The 27,899-nt window shown below is 39.9% G+C and overlaps 2 protein-coding genes across 2 annotated transcripts; both read left to right on the forward strand.

Moving 5' to 3' along the window:
- The first annotated feature begins 10,565 nt into the window (after positions 1 to 10,565).
- On the forward strand, positions 10,566 to 13,887 carry LOC130166582 (lipopolysaccharide-induced tumor necrosis factor-alpha factor homolog). The gene is made up of 5 exons (XM_056372268.1): positions 10,566 to 10,638; positions 12,285 to 12,432; positions 12,577 to 12,630; positions 12,787 to 12,934; positions 13,044 to 13,887. The coding sequence occupies exons 2-5, from the start codon at positions 12,318 to 12,320 to the stop codon at positions 13,147 to 13,149; spliced, it is 423 nt and encodes a 140-aa protein (XP_056228243.1). The 5' UTR covers positions 10,566 to 10,638; positions 12,285 to 12,317; the 3' UTR covers positions 13,150 to 13,887.
- Positions 13,888 to 17,268: 3,381 nt separating this feature from the next.
- gprc5bb (G protein-coupled receptor, class C, group 5, member Bb) lies at positions 17,269 to 26,413 on the forward strand. Its single transcript, XM_056367712.1, has 4 exons — positions 17,269 to 18,124; positions 18,848 to 19,952; positions 24,186 to 24,298; positions 24,384 to 26,413. Exons 2-4 carry the CDS (start codon positions 18,848 to 18,850, stop codon positions 24,426 to 24,428), a joined length of 1,263 nt encoding a protein of 420 aa, XP_056223687.1. The 5' UTR covers positions 17,269 to 18,124; the 3' UTR covers positions 24,429 to 26,413.
- The last annotated feature ends 1,486 nt before the right edge of the window (positions 26,414 to 27,899 follow it).

A 27,899-nucleotide genomic window follows, 5' to 3' on the forward strand; every position in this document is an offset into this window, starting at 1 on the left:
TTGCATAATCGAGGGGCGTGGCCGCTTTGAGTGACAAGTGGGTGCCGTCACGTTCAGCTACCTGTCTGCTAGGGTTAGGGTTAGCTTCTGAGCTTCCAAACCACACATGGTGACGTAACCCACGCTATGTCCATCTTTATTTATTGTCTATGGTCAGAAGGCATGTTCACCTTCACAGGCGTGAGCTGTGTGTGAATAGTGAATGGTAAGAAAGATGTTCTGAAATGTTCTTTTGTGACTGTGGAGCTGAAGTAGAAAACGAGCTCCACTGTCTCTGCAGTGCGTCATGAGCGGAGGGGATGTATTGTTCATAATGGAGAGCAGTTTGTTCAGTGACTGAAACACTGAAACATCTCCAGGTGCTGAGCAATAATGATCCCAGCCTTGCCAAAGAGTTTATTGATCCTGCTGGCATCTCTGGCACAGATCCCCCCCCTAACCCTAACCCTAACCCCCCCCCTTCACTTGCACTCCTTTCCACAGACTGGTAAGGGGCACAGTGCAGGGAACACAGAGAGCAGCATGGAGAACTATTATGACTGAATAGTGCTAGCATGTTGCCAGCTTGCTAGTGTGTTAGCCATTGGTTCACCAGGTAGAGTAGTTCCTCTGCTAGCTGTGCAAGTGGTCGTCACATCAACAAGCCTCTAGCAACGCTTATTTCTGTGTGGACACATGAATAAAGATTGCAGTTACAATTTCTGATGTAACCAGACGTTTAAATAGGGACAAAACATCCTTTTGTATGCCGCATGTTTGAAAGACAGAAAGGAGGAGGCCCTGCTGGGTAAAACCTTTAGAGCTGTAGAGTCAGCTTGAGTGACACTGTAGGATTAAGAACAGGAGGAGGAAAGGGAGAGATTCAAAGAAGTAGGTAATGATATGAGCTCTGCAATCAAAGGACCAGAATGAGTGATACCCTGTGCACCAAGATTTCTTGTGATTGCTGTGATTACAGTAAAAGTCACTGCCAACACAGTCATTATTAGAACAGTCTAATGTATCTGGAGGAGAAAAAGCCTGTGTGGAAATCCTGTTTATGTGTATGTTAGTATGTGTCTTTGTTTGTTTAAAAGAAGAAGACCCCCTGGGGAGATTATGAGACTTTTGGGCCAGACAGCGAGGTCCGCCAGGGAGCGAGCTGAGGAGCAGGGGTGTTGAAATATGAAAGGCCACGCTGTCGGGGGTCTGCATTTATCGCAGCTCTACAGCACCAGCCTCTCTGTCTCTCTCTCCCCTGCCTCCTCTTAACACTCTCTGCTGGTCCTCTCTCATCTCTTCAGCTCTCCTCTCAGCCCTCTCTACTATACTCAGCACCAAGCCTTTCTCCTCTCTCCCTCTTTCCTGACCTCCTACAATTGAACCACAATGCCATGTCTCCCACCTTCACTTCAGTTCAGATGATGGATTGATCAGTTGATTTCCCATAATGATCCAATGATAATAAATATGGAACAGTAAAAATGAATCTGGTAAAATTATGTGAATGTAAATATTAGGTGTTGAACAGTATTTCATAGAGAACATGAAATGGAATAAAAAAAGAAAAACTAGAATATGCTCATTTCTTAAAACGTCCCACACACAAACACACAAACACACACACACACACACACACACACACACACACACACACACACACACACACACACACACACACACACACACACACACACACACACACACTTTCACACTGTAATGGCCTCTGTATTGAATTAGTCATCTCTATCTCGGGTATTTGTTGTTAACTAACTGAAGCTCCCAGTCAGCAGCAGTACACTGACCTACAGGGCTGCAGGCTTTCTCTTCCTTTCTGCTAATTGCATTCACTCAATACCCCAGCTGTAATCAGACCCTGATTAGATGGGCTGGGATATAAAAACAGTCACGTTTCCGAGTGCTGAACTGTAAAGCACTGGCTCACGGGAATGCAAACTGAGTACTACTTATATATCAGGTAACATTGTCGCAGTCTGCTTCTCACTTTCCCTCAGCCCCCATCTCCAAACCCCTGCTCACTTCTCCTAACCCACGTTCTCACCTTCATCTCCACAGATCTGCCATTCTCCAGCCGTCCACCAGATGTACCAGCATTTTTCTCCTGTCTACAATTCCACTTGCTCACATGTTCCACATTTGCCTCCCCTGCCCACACACCTGATTGCAGCTCCCTCATCACCATCTCAGTGAACCTGCCATTACCAGCCTTTCCATCGCAGTTTTGTGCAAAATAGAAGTGATTTGTTTTGAAAAGTCGACAAAACATTGCGAATTGCCTGTGTTTCCATTGAGTGATTTTATGCAAATAAAACTGGGTTTTCTCCTCTCATGATATAATTTTAATTGCACATGACGATGGATTACCAGCATCTGCAAAGTGTTGGGGACGGTGATTTCGATCATATCCACCACAATAGCCATTGTGGTATCGAAGGTGATTTGGGGGATCTGGTGCATGTAATGATGGAGAGGCAAATCCCTTCTATCTGGCAGTGGCCACGTAGGTGGCAACGGCAGAATAGCTCACTCTGAAATTCAAAACCGCATTTCAGAAACCTATGGGTGACATCACGGAGGCTCTGTCCATCTTTATTTACAGTCTATGGATAGTGTTTGGTTGGACCGATACCAGCAATCCTGACATGCTTAGTTTAATTCCTCTCTTTCTTCAAGTTCGTTCAAAGGACAACATGCAAGGTTTTAGGGTCCCTCAGAGCCTTTTCCTAGGTCAGATTCTCTTTTCACATTACATGTCCTTAACTTTTTTTGGTAATAACAGGAATGGTGTTTATTGTTATGCTGATGATAATATATTATGTGCTAAAATATAGACTAGTTATTAGGTGCACCAATAGCCAATTAAGCCTTGCAAAAAATCCTCCCTTCCTAATGTTCAGTTTTACATAATTCACCTTCATGGTCATTTGGAGGCTGTGATCTGCAGTGATATTGTGTTGTATTTATATTGATATAAACAGGGGAGATAACAAAACAACAGCTGACCCAAATTTCATTCTTATCCCTCTGATGTCACAATTTCTGGCTCCTGTACAAATCACCACTTTAAGAAGCAATGCGCTTAATGTCGAGTTTCATTGTTTATCCTTCTGTTTATTTTGCTGTTGTTTCACTCTCACACTCTCATGTTGTTTTCAGCTGCAACAGGCAGCTGTTTTCAGTGGAAAAAAACCTAGTGCACGATACGTGCTGTGCTCCGAACAGCAGACAGACACTGGTGGTGACTAGCTGGTTGAGCATTTAGCAGCTAAAGAGAGAGAATAGCTATTACAGCTATTAAGTGGCCAGAAACACAACTCTAATTGAACGATAATGTTGCTCAGTGACTGCTGGATATTATGAAATAATATGAATTAATTAAATTATTAAATTATTATAAATTAATTAAAATACAAAGAAATAAGATAATAAGAAAAAAACGTATAAAAAAAAAATAAATAAAATATATTTCTTCCAATTGTGACTTGCATGAATGTTAGACCTGTTACCTCTCTTGGAAAATGGATATTTAAATGAAAATATTGACTTTGAGGTTTTGGCACTGACTTTCAGTTTTAATAAGAGGGTGTCCCAAACAGTGTAAGATCTGCCCTTTTATGTATTTATAGGACAGTGCAACAGACAGGGCACCCAAGGGTGAGACAGTTATGCAAATGAGCACATCGCTTATTTCACTCAATGACGACCACACTTTAGGCCAAAAGCCCCCCAAACAAGATGTAATGGCTGCAGGACAGACAACAGTGTCTTTTTTGTGCACAATCATTGTGTGGCCTCAGGACTGTTTTGTACATTTTGATTTTATTGTGAAGTTACTGTGACTTGAGTGCTTAAAAGCTTTTCTTTCTGTCACTACTTTTTCCAGAGCTGTTTTTGTTCCTTGTACCCAGAGATTAGTGTGACATTGAAAAGCACTTGATGTACAGTTTCTGCAGCAGATCACACTTTATCCCCACTTTCATGAGCTTCAAATGACTTGGATTAAGTTAGTCGTCTTCCTTGTTTCTGACACAAATAGATCCTTATATCAGTGGTCCTCAATCCTGCTATTCCAGTTTGCTTCTTCTTGTCTCTCTCCAAATAGTAGCATTCACGCTTCGCTGTAATCACTTTCTGATTTCACAGCTAGACTGAGAGCCCAGAGAACAGGGGGAGCATTCAGCTCCACGTTAGCATGTTGTCTTCTCTTGCCCTCTTTTCCTTTTTGAGGTGCCATGGATGTAATATACAAGATGTGAGCGAACAAAGACGAGAGGAATGTGAAAAGAAAGGAGGAATTCGAATGTCGGTCACAGCGTTGCCATAACAATCCTCGATCAGCATGAGTGGGTGAACGCATGGACCCTGAGAAAATGACAGTGTGGAGTCGACAAAATGAAGAAAATGAAGAAAGTTTCTTCGAAAGAAAGTGTGTTTGAGCTGTTCAGTTTTCCTCTGAGTGCTTCTCCATGTTTTTGTGATGATGAATCAGTAATGATGTCCCTTCATCTGGCCCCAGTTAAAAGACTTGTGATGACAATATCTCTGCAGAGCTGCTATTGAGGGATACTCTTCATACTACCCTACCCTTACCTAAAGGAGGGCAAAATGGGGGAACAAATGTTTGTCAGGCATCTTTCCTCTTGACATTTTGGGGTAATTTCAATCTCAATGTGATGGAAGACACTGAAAAAAAACATTTTAAGTGCAACTGAGTGGAAATCGAGACTGAGATCTACCAGCTGTAAATAAAATATCTCAATCAGTGAGTACAAAGACAGAACTGCTCTCTGCTCATGACAAATGTTTTATTCTCTTAAATGTAGACCTTTTGACTGACACTTCACACAGTGACATGTCACACAGTGACGTGTCAGTCAAAAACACAGTGACGTATCAGTGGCCAAGGCAGGGGGACATGCCATTTTACCTCTTTTTCGTCCATTTTGTCATAGAGTGGACTGTGCACTGTGCACGTATCAGTAATGTGTAACGCAGTTTTATTCAGGGGATGTTAAAAGCTTTTGAAAATTTTTCTTATTAATTTTCTCTTATTTTCATTTGACGTTTTTCAAAGAGTCCATACACTGAGCATGTTTTATTTATCATAACATAACTTGATTTTTACCTCATGTAGAGAGAAATGTAAAGTGCCATTATTTCCAGTGATTTACAGGCAGAGACTTTCAATGAAAAGGCACAAGAATGAGTGGGAATAAAATCACTGTTGTGGTTTTAGTTTTATTTCTTAGATTTTTCTGCAGTATTTTTATGTATGAAAAGTGGAATTATATGTTTTTTAATAACAATAATTATATTTTGAGGGTCTATCCATAAGGATTTGCAAATTTTTATGGGTGGATTTTTTTGGTTTTTGGGTTCTTGCCAGCTTTATACAAGTCAGTATAAACTAACAATATGATATGAAGAGTTTGACCTGAAAAAAAGGATACTGCACGTTACTGCGTTAAGGACTGTTTAAAATGTGCTAAGACAAGTGTGATAGAAATAAACTTGGACCCCAGGTTACACAGGATGGTATTTTCAAATGTGTTTTTTGATAGGGATGTGTGAAAAAAAGGAGCTCCGTGCTTCTTGTCACCCCATTATTTCCAGGTCGGAACCAGCAGAAAAGGAAGATGTCAAGTTGAAGAAGAAGGCTTTCTTAGCCTGGCTGACACTCCTGACACGTTTGAGAGAGAAGTGGTTGCCATTAAAGCTGCAGCTGCTGTACCTGCAGAGGCGAGAACCCTCAGGTGTAGGAAGACATTCAATTAGAGGGGTAAGACAGAAATGGCCATTATGCATTTCAAAGTCAACCACATCAAGCTGTGTAGCTGGGTTTAATTAAAATTGATATTTCAAAGAGTTTTCTTTCATTGCAGCACTACTTACTACTGAGTGTTCACACACCGGTAAGGATGATTATAAAGGTCATGACTGGTTGAATTTAGAAAACATTTGTCAACTCCCTGTTCTGTAGAGATAACAGGAGAAAAGGCTGCAACCTTGAAGACTTTGATTAAAAATACATATAACCCGAGCTTCTGTCATTTTAGGTAAAACCTTAAACAAATGTCAAGCTACGACAAGTTTATTTATATAACACAATGTCTGCCCCTACAAAGGATTTATCCCAAAAAGCAATGATGAAAGAATTTGCAGCTAAAGCTCTCAGACACAAGGAAAACCATTAAAGCTGCATTAAACTATGATTTTCATAATACAACAAATAACAGTGTTGTGTGTTGTGCAGCTAGTGATGAACGCGCACAGAATTATCACCCAACTCTGCAGTTCAAACCAGCGCTTTAGCATCTTTCAGCTTGTTGTTTCGGTTTTACGGCTGCAACTGTGCTGTTTTGGTTCAATCTCACCGCTCTCACGTCTTGTTTCCTGCCTCTAAAAACCCAACATACACTACCTGCTGAGCACCAGACAGCTATTCCCTCCCAGGAGGTGCTGGAGAGCAAGACAGAGCTAAAAGAGAGAAAACTGGTCACCGAATGAATGTTAATGTTACTCTGCGACTTGCCAGGTGCTTCCTGGTATGCCAGCCATATCAAGTACAGAATCAGTCAGTGGAGTTTCAGCATGATGTGCTGGAACTCGTGTATTTGAAATATGTGTTGAATGTTGTAATACCTGTGAAAGAGGTCCTCTCTTTACTTTGTTATAATTATGCATTACTCCATCTTTCCTGTCAGCCTGTTTCAAAAAAGACACATTTCTTTCTACTGGCAGCTGCAGCAGAATCCCTCCTGACTGCATCTGTGAATGCTCTCAAAATGTGTTACATCTGTACATGACATATGTGTAAAAATACTGTAATGACATCTAGCAGTTGACAGATGACACAGATTTCAGTGTGAGAAAATTATCTGTTTAAGCCAAGCCAGCAATGCGATGTGTATGATGAGTATGATATGTACATAAAACTGTGCTCAGTTCACAAAGAAGTTTCAATATTTGTTGTTTTGTTTAGTTTCTGTGTCACATCTTTAAATGTTTTGTGATGATGTGATGAAATAATAAAACCAAATAAAATCACAAAGTAACAAAACTTTGTAACTTTTAAATTTTATTTTTATTAACCATTTTCAGGTTGTAAACCAATTTCTGAGTAGTAATAGGAAAACTAATGAAAAGTTAGTTTCTCTCCAGTGACACTGAAAATTAACCTCTTTTTGAATTCTCATAATTGAGGAGAGAACCAGGAGAAGCACACACAGAATAGAAAAATATGTCTCGGAGCACAAAATAAATGATGGTTTTATTGTGCTTCTGTTTTTATATTATTTTTTATATTATTTTAAACACAGGTACTGTTTCCCCTGAGCTATCATCTTCACATCAAATGAAATTTGTACACAGTTACTCCTTAAACAAAAAAACAAAAATGCAAATCCTCAAAGCTGTAAGAGAAAAGTAGTTTGTTTGTAATTCTTAATGTGATTAATATATAATACATTTAATAAATCTTTGCTGCCCCTACGCCAGCATTTTCTTCCGTTTCTTACATTCAACACAAACTATCCATCCATTCATTTTATAAACAGTCTATCCTGTTAAGTGTCATAAGGGGCTGAAGGCCACATTCACCCTCTACCACCTTACCTGGATGTCTTTGTACAGTGGAAGGAAGCTTTGTGAGGCTGAGAATGCCTCTGCCATCATGCCATGGTGATCTATGGCGATCTTATTGAGTCTTGCTGTCTCAAAGCAAATAGAAAGTCTTTTCACATTCTGGATAGAGTGTGGCTGCAGAAAGCTCACTGAGGCCAGGCTGTGGCGAGCTATTCTGTGAGACATAACTCATTCGAGTAATACTGATACAAGGCTGCTTTGCCAACGGGCCAAAAAGAGCTTTGATCCCGCAGCAGCCCCCGTGGCCCCTGGTTCACTTTGTCATTTGGCTGCATGCAATTAACACTGAGGTAGGTTCTGCGTTAATCTGTGTGACCTACTTTTGTAGAAGGATCAAAGTCTAACTTTAACATGTCATTTTAGTTAATACTGTGCTTATATGGAGCATTTTCCTAAAGAAAGAACAAAATAACAACCCGTGGCCAACTACAGTAGCAGCAGAAGAGCACTGGTTAGTTTCTGGGTAGCCGGCAAGAGAAATGGGCAAAGGGTATCAACAGCAAACGTTTTGAATGTAATATGTTTTTTAAGAAAAGAAGAAGAATAGAAGTATAAAGTAGCATGAAATGAAAATACTCAAGTAAAAGCTTCTCAAAATTGTACCCATTTCAGTAAATGTAGTTTGTTACTTTGCATCACTGGTACTAGTCGCTCTCTCTCTCTCTCTCTCTCTCTCTCTCTCTCTCTCTCTCGCTCGCTCGCTCTCTCTCTCTCTCTCTCTCTCTCTCTCTGTCTCTCTCTCTCTCGCTCTCTCTCTCTCTCTCAATATTCCGACTGCTTGACAGAAGGTCGACTGCTTCTACCAAGTGGCCACTATGCAGCATAACATTACCTGACATGGCAAGCTTTCAGAGATTTCTCCCAGCAGCACGTCCTCTGGTGTTAGAAGAGGCAAATAGATTCTGACAACATAACACACACACACATTCACACACACACACACACACACTCACACACACACACACACACACACACACACACACACACACACACACACACACACACACACACATACACACACACACACACACACACCACACACACACACACACACACACACACACACACACACACACACACACACACACACATTCACACACACACACACACACATTCACACACACACACACACACCACACACACACACACACCACACACACACACACACACACAGTTTAAATTTCATGCATACAGGATTTCACACTCACATGATCTGAGTGACGACCTGCTGTATCTCTTCAGAAGAGCCTGGATGCTCCAGCTTCTTATAAATCATTCAGACATGCTTTTGGTTAATGTGCTGGTGCTGTTATTCTGTTATAGTTCAAATTTGTCTCAATTATGTGAATTTATGCTGGACAGGTGTGTGTGTGTGATTTTGTGCATACCAACAACACACATTTAATACTATAAAATATATTCACAGAATGAATTTAGTGCTTAACATAGAAATCAAAAATACAATTAAATAATCAAAACAAAAACGTAATTGTAACAGACAAAACTCAAAGAATTTCCTCATTATATCAATCAGTATGAAGACAATCATTTTCAAAGTAAGGAAAATATAACATTGATATCACACACTGAAGCCTTGCTTCACACACAGTACCACCACTGCTGAGCCGAGAGCAGGTCACACCCGCTTATAGGCAGGGGAGGCTCATGTAAAAATATAGCTCTGTTGGTATTCAAACTTCTAATAGTCAACAACTACCATAAAAAGAGCAAAGCAATCGATTAACTGATCCGGCTTCTTACATATTCTCTCTGTCATGGAAGCCTGATAGATCTTATTGCACTGTCTGTGCCACAGAGCTCCGCTGTGTCCAAAATCTATTAGAAACATCAGTGAAACATCAGTCGATCAATACCGCTCCACTGAGTAACATTGTACCTCATGCTGAGCGTGGGCCATGAAGTTAAACCCACTTACACTGAGCTTAGATACTTATCATAAAACCAAATGTGTAATTCACAACTTAAAATTGTCCCCAAAAAAAACTGACATTATAAACAGTGTTGCTCATAAAGTTGGAATAAAATATTTTTTACCTCTTTCCTTGAAATGATTGTGACAATGTGATTTATTTAATTTCACCTGGGTAATTGGGACACATAATGTAATCATTGCACCTGGTCAAAAGTGATTACTTATGCATTCAAATAGGAATAAACAGAAGATTGTGTCTGAAAATAAAATTATTCCAACTTTATGGGCAACAGTGTATATTATCACCTGATTTGAAATCTTTGCATAGCGACAGTGGCCACAGGGGCGATGGTCTCACACATTGTCTCCTTATCATCTTCTGAACCTTTGCTTGAATCAACTTAATATTTCCAAATGTCTCTTAGTGAGTTGCTCATCAGACTAAGCCCGTCAGTGCTGTAACATTAAAACGGCAGTTGTTCCTCTGGCATTTAATAACCACTTAATAATTGTCCACCATTTATATTTGGATACGGAACTCAGTACATCCCACACAAGTTTTCTTTTAAGAATCCCTTTTATTTTGCTTTGCACTTTGCAGTTTGAATAACCTTTATTACATCGTCTTGTAGCTATTTTTGTTTTACTTTGACCTCTTTTTTTTTCAAACATGTAATTCGTCACAGTTAATATGTATATAATAGGGGCACTCCTGCAAAAGAGATCTCGCTCAGCAAGTTCCTCCTGTGTAAATATAAGCTTGAATCAATCAATACATTATGTTTGAAATGATTTAATAATGTAATTATGTAACGTAAACAATTTAATATTTTAAAGTCTTAAGCTGTGTTGGAAATGCTTCACTAGTTATAAAAGTAATGTTGTAGTGACATTTTGAAACTCAAATACAGGTGATCTACACCTATTGCAACCTTTTCACAGTGTTGCTCCACCTCCTTTCTGACACATCACCATGACATTTGTCTTGTTGTCTTGTCCTCAAAGATCACTGGAAGAAGCAGTGCTGCGCTCCCACACTCTCTCCTCACCTCCTCGTCAAGGTAAGCTGCGTCAGTTTTGTCCTCAGGTGTGAGAAAATAAAACATACTGGCAGAAGATTAGATTTGTGTGTGTGTTGTTTGGTTTTCATGTGTGTACCAGTTAGAAAGTGGCTTTAGCTTTATTTAACTCAAACTAAACTTAACTACAAATTGAATCAATCATGAGAGGTAGGTTTCAGCCTAGCAAACAATAACAGGAATACTGAGTGCAGGAATGCTGAATGCCAGTGCAGAGTGCATCTTATAACAGGTTGAACAAGTTTTGTCCTTTTACATCAATAATAACTTTACTCAGTAAGTCAACAGATTCACATCCTCCGATTTGTACGGAGGCAAAGACAGGGCAGTGCATGCAGTTTAAGAAAACACAAGCAAATAAAGAAATCTTCCTCTCTACGTTGAGACATAGGTCACAAGTAGAAAACAAATGCTGCAAATAAAACAAACACATTTGCCAAATGTAAAACGCATAACAAACGTAAAGAAATGCGTTGCAAATGCAGCAAACACATGCAAACAGAGAAATGTCGCAAATTGTACGCAAAACAGAAAATTTACCGCTGAGCTCATTGACCACTCGGTGAAGATGACTGACATGTTTATCTGAGTTTTTACATTCTGATTCAGCATGGACGTTCATCGGTGGCCTTCAAAACAGCAGTACGACAAAAATGAATGAATGAATGAATAAATCTCAATTCAAGGTCGACATAGTAAGTTTCTTTTCAGACATTCTAATTGTTTGACTGTGATATTATTGGAGATAATATTGCAGGCACGGAATCAGATATTATTACCGGCACCTTACTGAAATCAGTATTTAGTGTTCCCCTGAAACTTCTGTGTTTTTTTTTTTTTCACAGCAGACATGTTGACTCGTCTCAGCATGAAAAGCCCAGGCATAATTAACAAAATTAAAAATGACTATATTCAGTTAAGCTTGTTCAAGGGTCTTTGAGTATTATGAATGGTGGCTCTTTGTCATGGCTCACTGGGACGCTTGATGGAACTGAGCTGTTAACAAAATGTGTTTCACATGTGGTATTCCCTCTTTGACAAATGAAAATGTTGCTGTGTATTCAGTGTTACTGAATCCAATCTGCCAACAGAGAACATCGTCACTGAGGCGGGTTCAATGCAAATTCTTATCAGTGGCTTATTTGTAGGTGTGTTGGAGACGTGAAGCAACACTGTGCATTTGCTTTGGACAGTTTCTAGTACAATACATTCCTTTGGTAGAACAGTGAGGTGAAGGATCATTTATATACACAGGGCAGGGACTATTATCTAGTGTTTTCTAGTTTCATTTTCCTTTACAAAGTGAAGATATAATGCCACCAAACCTGCTTGTTTGCATACACATGCCTTAGAGTCAATGTTGTTGCAACTGGCCATTCATTGCTTTCGAGCACTCTATAACTTGAATAGCAGGTTTTCACACTCGGGGGAGGCATGGTGTAAAAATAAATACGCCACTGGAGTTTCCGGGTTTTGATCTGAACCCAACTTCGATCCACTGCTTTAATTCACCGACAGGGATCAGGGGACCCTCTGAAAGACATTTTTGGATTACAAGGCTTTATTCCAGATCATTTTTTTGTACCTTCTTTCCTCTGCCTTACAAGCTTTTCTCTCTGCTCCATCAGACGGATATCATAGAAAAGGATCAGAAACCTACCATGGCAATGCCACCCAATATGGCAAATATGCCAGCACCGCCGTACCCAGGCCCCCCTGTAGACCCCAACATGGCTGCCTATATGGGAGTCCAAAGTCAGCATGTCGTGCAGACTGGTAAGACATCAGGGGCTTATTTTGTTCTATTTTACTCTATTTTTCAAGTTGTTCCTCTCATTTTAATCCATGTGGTCAGAGCATTTGAGTTTAATTTTATTCTTTTAACCTTTCTCAAGCTAAATGTCTCCTTCTCATATCCAGTTCAACAACATGTTTACCAGTACCCCCAACAACAGCCTCAGATCTTACAGCCTGGTGAGTGTCTCTCTCCAACTGTCTCTCATAAGTTAAAATAACTTTCAAATTTGTGTCATATAGAAAAAAACTGAACAAACTTTGCGTTCAGTGGTGGGCTGGTGAGGAGGTGTGGACAGTAATTGTCAGTAGTACAAGTTTTTTTCCTGCTCACAGTACAGCAGGTGGTGGTGGTGCAGCCGATTCCAACTGATGCTCCTGGACAGATGTTATGTCCTCGCTGCCAAAACACCGTTCTCACTAAAGTTGAGTATAAGAATGGTCTACTCACCTGGCTGATCTGTGGCCTACTAGGAGTCTTCGTGTGAGTAGAGACCCCAACACACACACACACACACAACACACACACACACACACACACACACACACACACACAGACATAGTAATCAAGTATTATTTTCACTTTATTCCAGAATCTGGCCTTGCTGTTTGATTCCCTTCTGTGTGAATTCTTGCAAGGATGTGCATCATTCCTGTCCCGTATGTAACAACGTCCTGCATGTCCATAAACGCGAGTGAAACAGCAATCTCCAGCGTAAACTCTTTAGAAACAACAAAAGGTAGAGAAGCTAACCATTATCGAAGATCTGTACAGGGGTAAGATGTAATCTTGAACCTTGTACTTGTGTAAAATGCTTGTTTTACCTGTGTTACTCTCTATTGTACATATGTGTAGCTAGAAAGTTACACAAGACCTGTAATATCTTCTTTTCTTTTAGCTCATGATTTGAAATGTGCAATCACAGTGTAAAAAATGTAAGGTGAAAATATGATTATCATTATTAGATTTTTTCTTGACTTGCTCTGAGTGATATTATCTCACTGTAATATAATTTAGTGTTAAATTTAAGCATTAATGTAGGACGGCAACAATTTCAGGCGTCTTAGTTTGTTTAAATTTAGTCCAGCTGATTATTTTATGAAATGTTATATTTGTCTGCAGAGAAAAGCAAAATTATTTGCGTTTTTGCATCTATTGATTTCATTTAGATGGCATACTGAATGTTTGTTTTAGTTGAAATTTAATTTCTTTGACACACTAATATAAAATAAGTAATTGTCACTAAAGAAAAAATATTTTAACATGAACAATGACAATGCACTCAAGATAAGATATGTAAGATACACTGAAATTGTAAATATATATAAATATGTGTAACAAACAAAAATATGTAACAAAACCTTTAATTGCAATAATAATAACTCACTGATTATACAGTGAAATTATTAAAATGAATAAATCACAAATGAATGAATCATTATTGAAATGTACTTTCATTCTTTTCTTTTTTTTTTACTTCATGACTGAATGTTGCCTTATAAAGAAAAGAAATACACAACTTACACATACATACATCAAATCAGCAAATCATCAAGCAAAGAGATAATTTATTGGTTCTTTGATCCATACATTATCAGAATATGGTTGAACCTGGTGAAGCAGAGCTCTGCTAATATAGGTGGCATTTATCAAACAAATAAATAACATTACTTAAAAAAAAAGAAAGAAATTACACCATAAAATCAGACAAGAATGTTTCACTGTAACTCATATGAACACTTGTTGGCTTCAACGCTGTTTAAAAGACATAAATCTTGCAGTGCCATCTAGAGGGAAGAGGCATTAGAGAGAAGAAAGCTTCTGTATTAGTGTTTTTCCCTATTAATTATGAAGAAAGACATATTTATGACAATGGATACAATCCTACAATCCTGAAATGAAATGTAGGCTGAGCTCAGTTTAATTTAAACAATTCACATTTTCTGCAGAAATAACTGAAGCATGAGTTGTTTTTCAGTGGACTGAGAAAGTTATATCATTGAAAACTGTAATATGTTTACATCCAGCCGTCCTCAGGAGTTCCTCTTCATATGTCATATTCAAAACGTTGAGTTTCAAGATGAGTTACTTTTGAAGTTATTCCCGTACCTGCATTTGTTAGTGCTTATAACAAACAGAAGAAAAAAGAGGGAACCTGTAGTGGAAAGGCCAAACAGTGTGATTAACTTGTGGAAGGAAAGTGATGCACAGTGGGTAATAAAAGGAGACATTATAGCAGAACACAGCAGACATTTAACATGTGGTAGCAGGTCACAGGTATAATTAATAACATTAATGATGATAGTATTTCTTTTAGATGTGTCAGCTCCAGAGTCCTGGCATTGTGCATTGCTTGCTCACTGGTTTGGCTTACTTGAATACTTAAATGGGACAGAGCTATGATTAATGGTTTTCAGCTCCACCTGTGCTTTTCAAAATTTCAGCTGTGAAAAAGGCTCATTATGTTATAACCCCTGCCTTTATGTTTAATTCTATGCTGTATTTAATGGGAAACAGGCCTTGGTGGTATAATGTAGTGGAAAATGTATAACATGTGATGTACAGTAATAGATATAACCCAAAAAGAGAGAGAGTAATAGAAAAGACGTTTTTACTTTTTTATTATAATGTACAGAATAGTAAGATGATTTAGTGGCATGACTTTATAAACTGTGATGCAGTAGGTGTTGGTATGACTGTTGGTTTTCAGTTTCCGTAATGAACACAAAGAAGAAGAAAGAGAAGAAGGGACTAATTTTTCTAATTGCTGGAGCCCCAAATGTTTTCCTGAGAAGTGGTGGAGGGGTTAGTCCTCATTCAATTATCTTTCATTGTGAAAACAACAGTACAGGAAGTGGCAAGCACAAAACAAAAGCTGTTGGATTGACCATCTGGATAATCTGCCAAAGCAAATTTTTTGGTCATCTCCATGGTGGCCGTCTACTCAGCTAAAGCCAAACTGTACAAGAGCTCTTCTGACATGACCTCAGACTGACGCTTCCTGTAGTTCTTCAAGTAGACAGCAGATAGAGCCAACAGGCTGGCAGAGAGCAGGCTTCAGTCTCCCTTCACACACCACTGCCTCTTCTTCTTCATGATGAAGTGCACTGTTTTGTACGAGGTCTCCACTGGCAGTGAAAAGGAGATGTTGAAAAAAGGCCCCACAAAAAGGCTTCAACCCACTGCACAAACGCATGCCTTTAGTAACGAATGCTGTATCTGTCTGTGCGCGCACAGTTGTCAGAAGAGACTTGAGGTGGGATAAAGCTGGGATTATGGGATGGGCCATACTTAACAAAGTCCTGTTGGACTGTGACCATAGTAACCACTAGATTACCCAGATTAGGATTGATGACCCGATTTAATCAGCACTTCTCTGCTCTGTTGTCTCCCACCTTGATCTCCCTTTGTCTCTGCGACTCAATCACACAACAGGACGAACCAGCACACAGATAACACATACTAGAAGGTTTCCCAAACTTCTTAAAGTCGATATCTTGTAACTAATGTTCTGCTTTAATAATACACGAGGGACAAGGACGTCAGAGAGTGTTGTCTGTGAGAGGCTGGCAGACATTCAGTTCCTTTCTCAAGGCAATTTAGAAAGGTCAGCTTAGACCCAGATCGATTAAAAAACCTTGGACACCGTGACCCCCATCTGAAGTTGTGGGTTGTCTGCAATGGATAATGGTGATAATGCTACTAAACTATAGCTGCAGTTTTATTTTATTTATCAATTCATCTGCCACTTGATTTCTCAATTAATCAGTTAATTGTTTGCTCATTAAAATGTCAAGAAGGAGTTCATTTTAGGAAATATGCTTATTCACTTTCTTGCTGAGACTTAGATGAGAAGATTAATATCACTCTCATGTCTGCACACTCATTATGAAGCAACAGCCAGCAGCATTAGCAACTTCGCATAAAGCTAGTAGCCCTATAGGGTGGTTACCTGGCAACTGGCTGGCTGTAGCTTTGTATTTATCATACAAATATCTTCTCAGTTAACTTTTGGGAAAAAAGTGAATATAAATTCACAAATGAACTATTGTTTTAAAAATGCCTATCACAGTTTCCTAAAGTCCAAGGTGATGTCATCAAATGTGCTTGTTTTTCTTTGTGTTTCTTATTTTGTCCCATCAACAGTCCAAAAATGAAAGACATACAGTTTATAAACAGTTTATATTAACAAATAAAAGCAGCAAACTCTCATAACAAAAATCTTTGACATTTGGGTTTGGAAATTGACTTAAACAATTGTAGCCTATCAAAATTGCTGCAATCAACTAACCGATTCATGTGGAGACACGTTCACAGACTTTGTTATATTAATGTTAACACGTGCACTTTTCCTACTACTACAAGTCAAAATGTCTGCTGTTGTCATTCTTATACTTTCTTGTTTTTTATCTCAGTATTCTTGCTCATCACCAACCAAAGCAGTTGCTCCTGCTGCTTACATAATAGCAAGGACTCACTGTCTGGATTAGACTGTCTTGACTGACACAGCAGGGTGCAGGTGTGCACTTCTTTACTTGCATCTTTTTGTCTGAGAGTTTATTTGCGTACCACAAACCAGCTTTGGCTTCTCCTGTTTGGCCTCTATCTGTCACTGCGCTCCCTAGTGTCTGTCAGCATCAATCTCTCACACGCTGATCCAAATTGACTCGATTAGCTCGTACAGTTGTTGCTCCGTGTCATGGTTTTCCTCATGTTGTGTCTCTCTCCAACCCCACATGAAGCCACCTCCAGGGGAGGAGATTACTCCACTCTAAGGGGAGGCTTGGCTGAATCATGTCTTCAAGGGTATTATGTAACACTCTCTACTAGGATGGCCACGTGGCCACAAGGCTCACCTGCGTTTGGATTGACCATCTGCCCATCTCTGTCCAAATCCCATCTTCATTCTGCAACACGCACCGTCAACAGACATCTTCCTCCTGGAGATACTTCTGATTGTTTTGGTCCAATCTGCTGCTCAATGAAGAATCTACGTGCCCCACAGTTCTGGGTGTGAGGAAGACGTGGGAGCCTGAAGGCAGGAAACAACACTGAGAAGTGCACATGATTGGCAGCGCATTGCCATGCTCATATACTGTACTTATTTCCTATTTTCTTCCTGGTTAGACAGGTGCATCAGCAAATTATACTCCCCATGCGTGGGTGAGGAGAGGTAAAGCTGGGATCGCATCTGTGTTGACACCTCCGCAGATTCAGTGTGAAGCAGAGAGAGAGAAACACAGACGTGGAGACAGAATGAATAGAAAGAGGAGGACAGAGGGAGCGAGAGAGGGGCAGAGACAGTGAGAGCGAAGAGTGAAAGGGAGACAGAAGATATATTTGACTATGTGGGTGTGTGAAGTATCAAGGCATGCATCATAATTGTGGATTCTTCTCGGAGCAGCCGGACGTGTCACTGCAGCAGCAGGGCATTATTGGTCTCTCAAAGTGTGCTATTTTGTACTTTAAAACAGTGGGAGCTGTGAGCGCAGAGAGCAACATAAGAGACATTTTCAAAGACAAAATGGAAACCGCTTTGTCTCTGCTGCCTCAAGGATTTCATTGACTGTGATTTACAAAAATACTTTAACAAGTTGAAGTGATGCAGCCTGGAAAACTATGATGCCTCTTCACTCTCAATAATCAAGATTTTAAGCCAAGAATTTGTCTGAGGTGAGTTTGAAATTGTCATTTAATCATTTTAATGTTGTGGTATTTATTTTGTATGTCGTGCGTTTATATTTGTGAGTTTGTTTCAATTTTTTTTTTTAAGTGAGAACATGTGGCCTCTGAATTCACAGTTTGAAGATTAGGCTAGCATTTGATGTTAGGGTGAAGGTTAAAATTATGTTCATCTTAGGGCTGGGGAATACATTACATCATTGAGGGTCCTCACAAGTAAGCACAAACATTGTGTGTGTGTGTGTGTGTGTGTGTGTGTGTGTGTGTGTGTGTGTGTGTGTGTGTGTGTGTGCAGTCGCGTGTTTCTCTGTGCTTTTGGGTACTGAAACTCGACTTCTCAAAAGCCCAGTATTTGATGTAGTCAGCCCACGCTGTTTCCCGTTACCATGGAAACCATTGCCCAGTGCTAAAAGCAGTTCTATTCTGTGCTGTGAGTGCGTGAGTGTGTATTTGTGTGTGCCTGAGAGAGAGAGAGAGAAACATATTAATGTCTGATATATAACGCTTTTTTTGGATGTTGATATATTGGCAGCTTTTTCTACAGTATTTTGTGCACGTTGTGATTTATATCTACATTCACCTTCCTGTCTCCTTCCTCTCTAGATCTTTTTCCATAATGTCACTCCTCTTGTTTACCTCTCTGGACATTTACCTCTCTTTACCTCCTTTAACCCTTTCTCAATCTCATCCATACATTTTTTCTGTCTCTCTAAGATGGCCGTGAGCCCTATAATCATCTGCCTCCTGTTACTGGTTGGCTATGGTTCATCCCACCCTTCTCCTCCTCCTCGCGGATGCAGTGTGGATGTGGACCCTCCCTACAGAGTGCTGTGTGACCTGGAGTCAGTCTGGGGTGTGGTTCTGGAGGCTGTGGCCTGCAGCGGTGGTCTCGCCTCTCTGGTCCTCGCTGTGCTCCTGCTTGTCAAGCTGCGCTCCATTTCTGACCCGGCCAGGCGCTCCGGCATGGGGCCTCTTCTGCTGCTCCTTGGCACACTCCTCGGCCTTTTCTCCATCTCTCTGGCTTTCTTGGTGGGGAAGAACCAGGCACTCTGTGTGGTCCGCAGGGCCTTCTGGGGGCCTCTTTTCGCCCTTTGCTTCTCCAGCTTGCTGGTGCAGGGTGTGAGGCTCAGGAGGCTGGTGGCTGGCAAGACGAGCCCATCGGGCAGCTCCTTGGCGGCGCTCGGCCTGGCCTTGGCCTTGGTTCAGGGGATCATCTCTGCTGAATGGGTCCTGCTGACTGTTGTCAGGGAGGGTCACCCAGCCTGTGAATATCCACCTTTGGACTTTGCTCTGACATGCAGCTACACTCTCGGGCTTCTCCTCATAGCCATGGGGCTTTCTCTGGGGGTGGTGCTCTGTGGAGGAGAGTTTGGGGCAGAGGGAGGTGGTGGGAGTGAAGAAGACAGAGATGGAGAGAGTGACAAGCGGAGATGGAAGTGTAATGCCGTTTGGCTTTTCCTGTCTAGTTTGGCATCAGCATTGCTGTGGGTGGCCTGGCTGGGGTTTTATCTATACGGCAGCCAAGCGCTGAGGGGAAAGGGGAAAGGAGAACGGTTAGGAGGAGGGAAGAAGGATGTTAAAGTGCTGGATGAGCCTGCGCTGGCGGTGGCCCTGGTCATTCAGGGCTGGATCCTGCTTCTGTTCCATGCGATTCCAGAGGCGCACCTGTGTCTCCGAAAACCTCCAGAGTCCAACACGCAAGATTTCTTCGACACCAGTCACACGTCCCCTCCTCCTCACTTTGGAGATGAGCTTCCTCCACACTCTCACCGACCCTTCCCAGAAAACCAGGCATTTTCTATGGAGGAGCACAGTGCAAGTAGGCCTTTGTAATGTGTGTGTGTGTGTGTGTGTGTGTGTGTGTGTGAGCTTGTTTTACTAAATGTGGAGGGTCCAAAAACCAGAAACCAACTATACTTATGGGGTCTAACAGCTTTGTGGGGACCAAACTGCAGAACCCCACAAGTTGCTGAGGGTTAAGACTTATTGTTATGGAAAAGGTTGGGGTTATGCAATCAGCTGTGCTGGTTAAGGTCTGGGTAATGGGCTTGGGAGTGCATTATGTCAATAGAGGTCCCCACAAATATAGTAAAACAAGGATATTTGTGTGTGCATGTTTGCATAAAAGAGATAAGGAATCTGTGTCAAAGGAAATTTCAATTGTTTTAACCTGATTCACATGATGCCTTCAGCTGGAACTCATTAGGTCGTATTTTCAACAAAATAATAACAATATTGGTATTTGGTGTTTTACAGTAAATCATAGGAACAACATTGCTAGGCAACTGACGACAAAAATGGATGTCGCCTTGATACCTTTCCAAAACTGGTGTATGACTTTGTGTTTTCTGCATTCAAAAAAGTGTTGACAATAAAAGTAACAAACTTTCATAGGTCTGACAGTTTACACCAATAATCCAATCAAAGCTAATGTTTGAGTATGAAAGGTGTCTCTAGTTAGCTGGTTCATTTACAGTGGATTTCAATAGTGACTAGGAGCAGTGTCCAAAGGTTCACTTGACCATTAGGAGTCCTCCAAGAAAGCATTAAATTAAATAAGAGTTCCTCTACAAAGCTTTTCACAAAGAAGCTGAAAGTAAAGTTGGCTATGTAACAATAACAAAACTTATAATTTGCTCATTTAAATCATAAATTAAATTGAATTATGCATTGCATTAATTTAGTTTATCAAGATAAAAAAAATTAATTGATTAAAATTTCAATTAACTAAAGTAAAGTTCATTAAAGTAAAGTTTATTTAAAAAAATAATTAAATTAATTAAATCAGATTTTAAATTTTCATTTAATTAAAACTGATAGACAGCACTACAAACTGCATGTGTCTGCGGTGATCAATTCGATGGTGAGCTGATTTTATTCTTATTAACTCACCTACCATCAAAATATACTTCTGAAAGTTCATTTCTGTAGCGTTTGACTTTGAGTAGGCCTGACTTCCTGCACTTTCTCTACTGTCTCTCAGACTTCCATCTGCTTTTAACAGTAAACTGCTTTGTGAATTACTCTAACACCAAAAAGTAGGAGTCCTAAAGTTAGGACTGAACTAAAGCTAAACCTGACCTTCTTCTTAAACAGCCAGTTAGGACCTACTTTAAGCTTTAGGATTTACATTTTTTAAATATGGTCCCATTTCTCTTGGTGCACATCTTAAAAAGAATCAAAATATCCATAAAACTGCCCAAACCACTGCTGCAGATTGATCCATTTTACCACTGTCCATCTGTATTTTACAGACAGTCTTGTTTATATCCAACAGCAACATTCTCAACAAAAAAAATAAACAAAAACTTATGCATACACTTTCTGTGACTATATATATACTAGATAAACTTTATTATCGGTATCATAATATTACAACTGTGACATTATAATTTCAATATGTTATATTTCAAATGGACTTTCAAATGGATGGAAAACCGTAACCATGACCCCACTGGAAGGCAACACTACATCAGTCAAATCTGTTATTATATCATCTATTATAATATTAACTGTTTTTTTTATGTAGTTCATAAAAACTACACTTTAACAAAAATGATCTGAATAATTTATGTGAGAGTCGAATAAAAAAACAAACAAAAAAACTGACGTTTTCACAGGTAAAGTCCTTTCAAAGCATCAATTGCACTGTAGATCCTGTTCAACTTGGAAGTTGTCTACCATATCACCGTACGACCACGAGCTCCATGTAGGTTTTGTTTGCAGCAAAGTGAGGCTCATATAGCAACTGTACACAATCCAGAATCCAATTAAACCTCATGAAATGCCTGATTATCCAGCAGGCTTTTCTACGGGGAGATTTATGAGTCATTTCACTTTGCCTGCTCTCCGTGTTTGGTTGAAGCCAAATGCACAGATGAGGAGCTAAAACCATGAGGAAGCAGGACAAACAAAGAATGGAGGCAGTGGCAGAAAGGAATCATGAAGAGTGTCTCTGAGCAGCAGCAGACGACTCATGATATTTGTTGGCGATTGTACAGCTGACTGAGGAGGAGACAACTCACAATAGTGGAATCATAAGGGAAAGTCATGTAACAGTATAAGCAAGTAATGTAGGATTTACTTTTGTGGTTGAAAGGATGGTGCTAAGGCTTCTGTTACCTGGCCCTAATGAATGGTGTGGTGTAAGCCATGTTTCAGCCTCCCTGTCTCTATAATCTCTGTGGTAGAGTAAGTAATGTGTTAATATCATAGACAGGAATATGAAAATACAGCTATGAAAATAAGTCATGAAAAGATAACAGGACTTTTCCTTTTAAAGTGTGATATCTAAAAGAAGAAATAACAATCTCTTTGCAAACGTCAAGTTGATAGTTTTATACAAAACACTAGTTTTGACTAGACGTTTTGTAGTAGCTTACAGTGGCTAATGTTAGAAAACATTAGGTAGATAGATACTGTGTGACTGACATTACTGAGTCAATTCACTGACTCTGTGACTCCTCTGTCACACTGTTTAGTATGTCACAGATCCATATTTGACTGTTTTTTATCGTAAAAGAAAAACAAGAAGAAAACACAGTACACCTCATTACAGGACCTGTTTGTTGTTTCCTGCTTGCGCTCCCAATCCACTCCCTCACAGTCAGCTCATCTAATAATGAAATCTTCAGAGCATCTGACTCCTATATTGGGAAATAAAGGGAACCTCAGTGTGCCAATATCCTGTAATCTGTAACAATAAATAGCACACACACATACAGTATCTACTGCCCTCCCATTTTATTTGACTACACTACTTTCTGCTGACAATCCCACAATGCATTGCTTCACATTTTATAGATGCAAAAATTAACAGTTATGTAACCCTACAGCTGTCGGCGATGACACAAATGGATGATGATTCATATGGGTCAAAAATCTCAATTTACTGCTCACTATACATAAACTAATGAGCGTCAGTTATATAGGGAGAAGTGAATGACTGAACAGGGGAGTGATTTCAGATAAGGCCATGGTCTTAAATGCAGAGCACGCCCATATGGGTGTTTTTAATTACAGATACAAGTCAGTATGAAGGTGGGTGGAGCTGGCCTGGGAATAGAGTTGTGAAGTGGGAGAGGCCACTGGTTCTCAGAAGTGTTTTCCCCATGCGGTATTTCATAGAAACACGTGACTTTCCCAGATAGTGCATCGTTCATACAGGTTTATGATATAACCACCAAATGAAATTATTTCAGCTTTGTGTCTGAGAAATCGTGTTTTGCCTTTTATTTCAGCATGGCAGCCGGCTCAAAATCCTACAATACCCATGGGCATCAGCCAGTCAGAAACGTGAATCAGAGCAGTAACAGATTCTAATACACATTAGTCTTACATAATTGAAAAAGTGAATTAATTTTAGCTGCAGATTGTGTTTTTAGCTTTCTCAATATTGTGATCTTGAGCTTTCACAAATTGTTAGCAGTACACGTCACAGTGTTTTAAGCTGTTTTTTGCCGAAATGCCCCTTTTACATTTACCTTGTACCTCAAACTTTTTATATCCACAGGCTTGTACTGTTGACATTTTACCAATGCACCAGATATCTTCTAATGCAGTGTTATAATTGTACTGGTGACTCATTCAGTTAAGTTTTTAAATGCTCCCACAGTCGTGTAACTTTGTTGGAAAAAAACAGGATTTTTACTTCTAGAACCAGCTGCGTCTAAAATAGGAAATAACTTGTTCCATGTTGCAACTCTTTTGTGTGAGGTCACCAATCTCCGTACGAGTGAGCTAAAAGAGCTAACAGGAGAGTCTGGAAGTTGTCAAAAGTACAATCTATAGACACCGACAAACACCTGAAAAAGGTCTAATAAACAATAACTATTGAAATCACTTGTATAAGTTTACCATGAGTGTGAAGGGCCTTTGAGTTTCCCAGCTGGAGGAAAATTATACTGAAGTATAATTAATGTATAATTGTCTCAGTCTGTAGCACAGCCATCTATCATAGGGGGTACTGTGCAAGCTGGAACCATCATACATGTGACACATGTTAACGTGACACCTGTAACGTTTGTGTGCTTCACCTTGCTTGGTCTGGCAGCTCTCCGGAGTGGGACATACCACAGCAGCCATGGGAGCATCCGTCCTGGCATAGCCTTCAGAGGTCACGTCTACCAACCCACTGAGATGGCTCTGGTGATGAACGGTGGTACAGTAAGTACGGCAGAAATACTCACTCTGTGTATTTCCCTCTCTCTCTCAGTCACTAAATAACTAGGCTTCTGCCTCTCTCTTGTAGATGCCCACAGCGCCAATCAACTACACTGGACGCCGGTTATGGTAATATGGGACAAGACTTGAAGAGGATACACTCAAGTCACATTTGTGATGGAGGAATTTTATGTTGCCTAAGAAGAATAAGAGGGAAATATTAAAGACATCACATATCACTCTGAGTGGATTTGATGGGAGATAAATATGTTTCATGTATTTGTGTTTCTGCACACATGTATGAATTTGATATATTAAAAACAAACTGTAATATTTATTTTTGCTGAAATGTTTTCGATTGCCTCTTAATCAGCGGACTGGACATGAACTCAGAGGAGAGTGAAGAGAAAGTGATGCAGCTTCCACAGTTAAGGATATTTTGTCACAGAGTGACAACATTTACAGTGCATTATTTTGATCAGCACAGATCAGCAACATACAGTCTTAATTGTAATATGTAAATACACTGATGAGGAGTGTAGAGGGAGAGCTAACGTTATTACATATGAGGCAGAAGTCATTGTCTAGTTTGGCATTGAAGGGGAGTAATTGAATGAGCTGCTGTTAGATCATGACAGAGTCAAGATTTAAGGATAATTTGAATGTAGTGAACATTTTGCCTGAGCAATTCTAAATCAGTGCTGTTACTTACTGATGCCTGTTCATCAGTGATGATGATGCCTGCTTCATAAAAACTCAATTTCCTTCTCTTTCTGTTTGGCATCAAGCTACAACTCAGAAAAAACCCTAGGTTGTTTATGTAAATTACCTGCATCCACCCACAAAGCTTGCTTGGCCTCTGTATTTCATGCTGGAGAGCCCCAAAGGAGGAAAGGATAGTGTTTTTCTCTCCACATCTCCATTCCATGATCAGTTTAGTTTGGCACATTTCACTGTGGGTATAGATAAACGTCATGTATTTAACTTGTGCAGGGTTCTGGAGGATTGTTAAGTGATTTAAAGGGTGAAAGATGAGTCTCCAGCTCATGGGTAACTAGTTTTTAATAAGCATATCATAATAAGCCATTTAATACTGCAATAGCTATTCTGCGGTACAGAGTTTACTGTTGGAGATTGTGATTTTGCACTTTATCAGCGCTGATTTTGTCTGGGCATTGTGATATTTGAAATGTATGATTATTTGAGCTGCATGTAAAAGTACAGTTTAAAGGTACGTATTTTGTCAAACTTAACGTATTTTGAGTGTTTTCTAGAATTTTGATATACATATTGAAGGAAATTAACAGTTTTAGTGCTGAGTTTCAAGCGGATTCTTGACACTGAAAACAACGGTTGACAAAACCAATCTCAAGTGCTCAGCCAATCTACAATGCCATAACAACTGGGCAAACCCTATGTGAAGAGGAAGACCGCGCGGTAGGGCTGAAAGCTTGGTAACATCTACTCAAAGGACCTTGAGGTTGGACTGTTTTGTCAACCAGTTTCAGTGTTCTTTCACTCATAAATTCCCAAGGTGTTTCTGGATTCAATAACACTATGAGCATTACTTGCGCTTTATATGAGATCAGTGGCTACATCTCGTATTCTGGCTTTCGGGATCTCCTTAAATTACCATCCAATACAGAGAAAACTATCACTTTCATACATCACTGTGACTTTAACTGGTAACATTTCATCAATACTGTTTATGCTGTATTAATGACACTGCTAAGTTTGGCTAAAAACCTCTTCATGTTTGACTGGAGCGTTGCAGTTTCCATCTCTCGAGCAAGATTCAATCCAGGATAATTTATCCAGTTAAAATAAGGTTCAAAGAACAGTCACCATGTTCATGCTGTGACCATTTCCTCTCGCTGTGAGACTTAACTAAATAACTAAATAACTAAGTTGTCAACACTCGTTGTGTTCAGGTGTGTAATATTGTACAATGAAAATATTTTAATCATGTAAATATCCAAATGTGAATAAGCACTGGTATTTTCCTTTAAGATGCTCTTATGATGATACCACTGTCACTGTTTTATGGCAGCGTAACATGAATGTCTGTAATGTGATTTGCACAAAGTGGCGAATACATCAGTGCACATTTTCTGTTAATTATTGTCTGGTCATTGAACTGATCCTTCTTCAGCCTTCTGTCCTTTATGTTATGCTTAGAAAATATGCAACTAATTGATAAAACACAAGCAAATCATGAAACACCTGTAAAACTCTGCAAATCCAGAAATGCTGCAAGTCGTACAACAATGGAACTACACTGGGTTACAACACAAGCGAGGGAACAGTAAAACTGATGTCCATGTGTAATTTTTTGTAAAGATTATTCTGAAAAGCATGCACCCATGAAACAAATACATTAATTCACAACCACTCTCCTTAAAGAGTCACTCCAGACCCAGCTTGTATTACAAACTCATCACACACATTTAAGAAATCACAGAATACCAACTTCTAAGAGCCAAGTGAAGACCTGCTTGATGTCTCCCCTCTGTGTGATGTGTTGAATCGTGAGCCAATTCATCTTCTAAAAATAGCAGGGGAGCAGCTGTACTAAAATCCCTCCCTGCATGTGGGAGCGTTTTAAAAGTAGCCTGTGCTTTATTTAAGTCACAACCCCTTAAATGCATAAGTTGTAGGTGGAATTTGGGAATGCACCTGCGCATGGAAGCTGTAGTTGGCAGCTGGAGATGTAGGTGGCTTCTTAAGACTCTCACTGCAGGTTGAAGGCTGCGTGCCAAGTGGCTGTAGGAGAAAACTGATGCAAATGCTTGTCATAGGCTGTAGTCAGATGCTATCAGAGGTAGTAGGCAGAGGCTGGGAAACCAGCTGGCCCCTGGAAGCTGTAGTCAAAAGCTGGGGATAACGTGTTAGATGTAGATGTGTTCAGTGGGGAGTTGTACCATCTGCATAAAAACACTCTGGCTACCAGAGACTGCAGAAGGATGTTGGGATTGCAGGTGACAGGCAGTATAGTTGCAGGGGTTGAAAGATGTAACTAAAGGTGTATGCATCTGGCTGTCAAAGGCTAAAGACAGAGGTAGAAAATACAACTGGCTGCTAAAAGCTGCAGATGCAGATGACTGGTCGTGGCACTGGGCCTCCGACTTCTGAGGCTAATAGTGGAGGCTGGGGCTGAGATTTATTCCCAAAGTATTCAAGCAAAAGCTGAAGCCTGGAACATGCCTGAAATGAACTAATTTGAGGAAAGTGTCGTCCCAGCACTTTTAAATTGGTTCCAAATGGCCATACAAAACAAACATACCCATGATGCGATTAGCATTCAAATTGGGGTAATTGTGCACTTTTTCAGATCGTCTCTCCTCCAATGCACTCATGGTGACAGAAGTAGCTGTGTGAAGAATGGAGGGTGTTTCAAATGCTGTTCGGCCTTCTGACAAGCACTTAGTTTGAAGCATACTGATGCCTGACACTGCAACTTGCAGCCGAAAGCTACATGTCACAATCATGTCATATCATAGTTACTGTAATTATCAGTTTTCCACTTGTAAACGGCGATCATGTCAACACAGCAGTGGCATAAAAAAGAATATTTGGGCAAATGTCTGTGCTGACCATTAACGAC

The sequence above is a fragment of the Seriola aureovittata genome, chromosome 3, assembly GCF_021018895.1.
Source record: "Seriola aureovittata isolate HTS-2021-v1 ecotype China chromosome 3, ASM2101889v1, whole genome shotgun sequence".
In the NCBI taxonomy this organism is placed as follows: domain Eukaryota; kingdom Metazoa; phylum Chordata; class Actinopteri; order Carangiformes; family Carangidae; genus Seriola; species Seriola aureovittata.

Coding starts and splice junctions, on each gene's coding strand:
- LOC130166582 (XM_056372268.1), top strand. CDS start 12,318: ATGGCAATGCCACCCAATATGGCAAATATGCCAGCACCGCCGTACCCA. Junction 12,433..12,576: donor TCAGCATGTCGTGCAGACTG/GTAAGACATCAG, acceptor TCTCATATCCAG/TTCAACAACATGTTTACCAG. Junction 12,631..12,786: donor GCCTCAGATCTTACAGCCTG/GTGAGTGTCTCT, acceptor TCCTGCTCACAG/TACAGCAGGTGGTGGTGGTG.
- gprc5bb (XM_056367712.1), top strand. CDS start 18,848: ATGGCCGTGAGCCCTATAATCATCTGCCTCCTGTTACTGGTTGGCTAT. Junction 19,953..24,185: donor TATGGAGGAGCACAGTGCAA/GTAGGCCTTTGT, acceptor TTGGTCTGGCAG/CTCTCCGGAGTGGGACATAC. Junction 24,299..24,383: donor TGGTGATGAACGGTGGTACA/GTAAGTACGGCA, acceptor TCTCTCTTGTAG/ATGCCCACAGCGCCAATCAA.